Here is a 4,010-nt window from a genome sequence, read left to right on the forward strand (position 1 = left end):
AGACAAGTAGGAAACATGTACAGTAGGCAAAAATGACTATATATGTGGGACTATGTGGAAGTTTGTTAGAGCTTAGGGAAGCTCCCCCATCTTCACGGATGGTGGTCTGAAAAGACACCTCTCTTGTTAGCCTCTCTCCATAGAGATAAGCCAAGAGAGAAAAAGTCTATCAGACTCAGCTTGCCTCTGTAAGACTCCCGAAATCCACAAAGGGCCTACAAAGAGCCTATTTCCTCTCTCCCCTACTGTCAGCCAAATGGTTACACTCACTCAAAGTTCACACATTCCACTTCACCTTTTGATCACAAAGGAAGAGCACATCCTGTCACATACTCCTAACACCAGACAAGTGAAAAGCCCCCCAAGACCTTATTTCCTGGAGCCCTTTTGATGTCTTTAAAGCCTTGTTCTTCCTTCTCTATCTCACCTTACTGGTTCAACCACTATTCTTCTCTCAAATGCCTTTGGACAATTAAATGCCTGCATCAGGAGACTATTTGTATTGATCTTTATGTATCAACTCTTGTCATACCAGCCCCTACCATAGGGGGCATGCTGACCTTTAAGAAACCTGTGAATTCTGACGTATGTAAAAATTGTTCTTTGTCTAGCCTTCTATATCAACCCAAACCCACCCCCCAATAAACGAGTGTGTTCGTACCAGAATCCTCCCCGAGTTTCTTTCTTTTCACGCAGTCTCTTGAACTGGTGATGGAAATCACGTGGGTTTAGAGTCAACCCACATGAGTGCCGGCATATATATAATCAGCCAGTAAACTAACAAGCAAAAGCAAACGGAAAAAATGAACGAGAATATAAAACAAAAACCAGAGTGACTATAAGACACCATATTTATCAATAACCACCCCAAATGTGAATGTCTTAAATTCACCAGTGAAAAGATTCAGAGTGACTGAATGGCTTAAAAACCAAGATCCAATGAAAGTGGCTACCAACAGGAAGAGGACGGAAAAAATAACCATCCGAGACACCGAGCTGAGCCAGACCCACAGCTACCATGAACAGCAAAGGCCAGTATCCAACTCAGCCAACCTATCCAGTGCAGCCTCCTGGGAACCCAGTGTACCCTCAGACACTACATCTTCCTTAGGCTCCACCCTATACTGATGCTCCACCTGCCTACTCAAAGCTCTATCGTCCAAGCTTTGTGCACCCAGAGGCTGCCACAGTCCCCACCATGTCAGCTACATTTCCTTATGCTCACTGTATCTTCCCATGGCCCAGTCTGTGACTGTTTGACCTTTTGGTTCCACAATTCCCATGGCTTATTATCCATTTGGCCCCATCTATCCACCTAGTCCAGCAGTGCTGGTGGAAGGAGGGTATGATGCAGGTGCCAGATTTGGAGCTGGGGCCACTGCTGACATTGCTCCTCCACCCCCTGGATGCCCTCCCAATACCGCTCAGCTTGCAGTCATGCAGGGAGCCAATGTTCTTCTTACTCAGCAGAAGAGAAACTTCTTCATTGGTGGCTCAGATGGTGGCTACACCATCTGGTGAAGAGCCAAGACCACCTCTGTGCCGGGAAAGACATCACATACCTTCAGCACTTCTTACAATGTAACTGCTTTAGTCATATTAACCTGAAGTTGCAGGTTAGACACATGTTATTGGGGTGTCTTTCTGGTGCCCAAATTTTCAGGCACTTTTCAAACTTAATTAAAAAAAAACATGTAATGGTAGCAGTACCTCCCTAAAGCATTTTGAGGTAGGGGAGGTATCCATTCATAAAATGAATGTGGTTGAAGCAGCCCTAGGGATCTTACTTTAATTCCTCCAGAGTAATACTATACCATACTGGTTTTTGCTTTTAGTAATAAAACATCAAATTACATTTGGAGGGAACTTTTATCTTCCTAAGAATTAAAGTTGCCAAATTAAAAAAAAAAAAAAAAAACAAGATCCATCTCTCCTATGTTGGGGGAGTGCAAAGTGGTGCAGTGCCCTTGAAAGGCTATGTGGAGATCTTAACAAAGAAAAATGCAATTACCTTCTGATCCAGCAATTCTACACTTAGGCATTTATACAAAGGACACCCAAACACCAACTGAAGTGATATGTGCACCCCATGTTCATGCCTGCATTCTTCAAAATGGTCAATGTGTCTAAGCTTCCTAAATGTCCATCAACAGATGACTGGCTAAAGAAATTATGGGATATGATTCATGGACTACTAATCTGCAATTTAAAAAAAAATGTGATATTGTGTCTTGGAGACAAAAAGTATGGAACTAGAGGTAACTAGGTGACTAGAATCAACTGAAGGATCCCCATACACACTCATGGTCCCTGTGCACACATACTGTCCCACCACTGTCTCACAAGGGGCCTTGACAATCCAAGCTTCCATCTCAAGCTGCTAAATCTCTGGTTAATCAGTTCTCTAAAGTGTGGAGGATCCATCTCAGACTCCATCTCAGCCCCATGAGCTGTACAGGTTTAGTCCTGGTCTCTCCCAGAGCTCTTTACAACTGCTTTCCCTGCATTACAGAAGCCAGCTGTTTCTAAGCAATTACCTCTCCTGTTGCCAAGTGCTATCTTGCTCAAAGATGTTTACCACCGAAATGGATTTGTTTCAGTCCTATGGCTCAAAGCTTGTCTGTGTGAGAGACCACAAAAAAAAAAACTCTTATAATCCATGATTTTTTTTTAATTTCTTTATTGGGAGATTAATGTTTTACAGTTGACATTAGACACAATAGTTTGTACATGCACAACATTTCCACATAACAACAAAAGCCCCACTAGGTCCTCCTCTGCCATCATGTTCCAGGACCTGAACCCTCCCCACACCCCCAGCCCAGAGTCTTTTATTTTGGTGCAATACACCAACACCAGCATAATCACTTATTTTATATACATTAATAATAACATCTGGGTCATGCAACTCAAGGGAATCTGGTCCTGAAATGAGTGCAGCCTAGAATGTTCCCAGCTGTGACCATGGACTATGGACACAGAGTGACAGGGACTCAAGAGGTTATACAGGATCCTGTGCTAAATATGAATAGATACGAGCCCCAGGTCAGGTCGACATGGTAAATAGTTAATTATAATTTTTTTCTTCAAGTGTGAGAAAGTCTTTCACCAGGGGCCAGGTGGTGGTGCACCTGATTGAGCATGCCTATTAAAATGCACAAGGACCCAGGTTCAAGCCCCTGGTCCCCACCTGCAGAAGGAAAGCTTCACAAGTGGTGAAACAGTGCTGCAGGTGTCTCTCTGTCTCTCTATCTCCCCCTTCCCTCTCAATTTCTGTCTCTATCAAACAAATAAATAAAGATAATTAAAACATTTTTAAAAAGAAAGAAAGAAAGAAAATCCTGTCCTTTATATCTCCTGAGGCGGAAGTGTCAAGAAGAGGAAGTACATAGGATAGGGGGTGGGGAGAAGGAAAAAGAGCGTGAACCAATAGGGATTAAACCAGTGCAGGTCTCAAACAAAACAATGATTATGTAAATAGACCACAGCATTAAGCAATGCAAGCAAACCTAATGATGATGATCAAAATAGAAGGAGTCTTAGAAGCAGAATTAGAAGCAGACCAACATTAAAGACTATACAATAAACTACTAACACCTCTCCCCAATTAAAAAGTAGTAACAGGAGAAACAAGTAGTTGTTTTGGTGTGGACCATTCAAATAGAAGCTCTATTCCATCAATGTGCCATGTTGCCCTTCCTGTGTGGTTGAGTCCTTAATGGATTTTGTCCATAGACTAAATGAAGACTGGTTCTCCAGAGTCCAGTGGTCTGAGATTCTACCATGAGTGATAAGGTCCCTTTAGTGGGGCACCTATTACAGGGCAAGTCCCTGTATGAAGAAGGCCCAATAAACTCACAGCCAAGGACTAAAATACAATCTGATGTCAGCACTGCAGAAGAACTTGGAAAATGAACACAAATAACTGATGTGTGATTCATTTTGGTTTTTTTTTAATATTTATTTATCTATTCCCTTTTGTTGCCCTTGTTGTTTTTTACTATTGTAGT

General features: G+C 42.3%; 1 protein-coding gene across 1 annotated transcript; it reads left to right on the forward strand.

Annotated features, from left to right (window-relative positions):
* The first annotated feature begins 938 nt into the window (after positions 1-938).
* Positions 939-1,521, forward strand: DAZAP2 (DAZ associated protein 2). Its single transcript, XM_060197615.1, is given in 2 exon segments — positions 939-1,214; positions 1,217-1,521. Coding segments are annotated over 2 exon segments (501 nt in total). The 5' UTR covers positions 939-1,018.
* Positions 1,522-4,010: the final 2,489 nt, after the last annotated feature.

The sequence above is a fragment of the Erinaceus europaeus genome, chromosome 9, assembly GCF_950295315.1.
Source record: "Erinaceus europaeus chromosome 9, mEriEur2.1, whole genome shotgun sequence".
NCBI lineage: Eukaryota > Metazoa > Chordata > Mammalia > Eulipotyphla > Erinaceidae > Erinaceus > Erinaceus europaeus.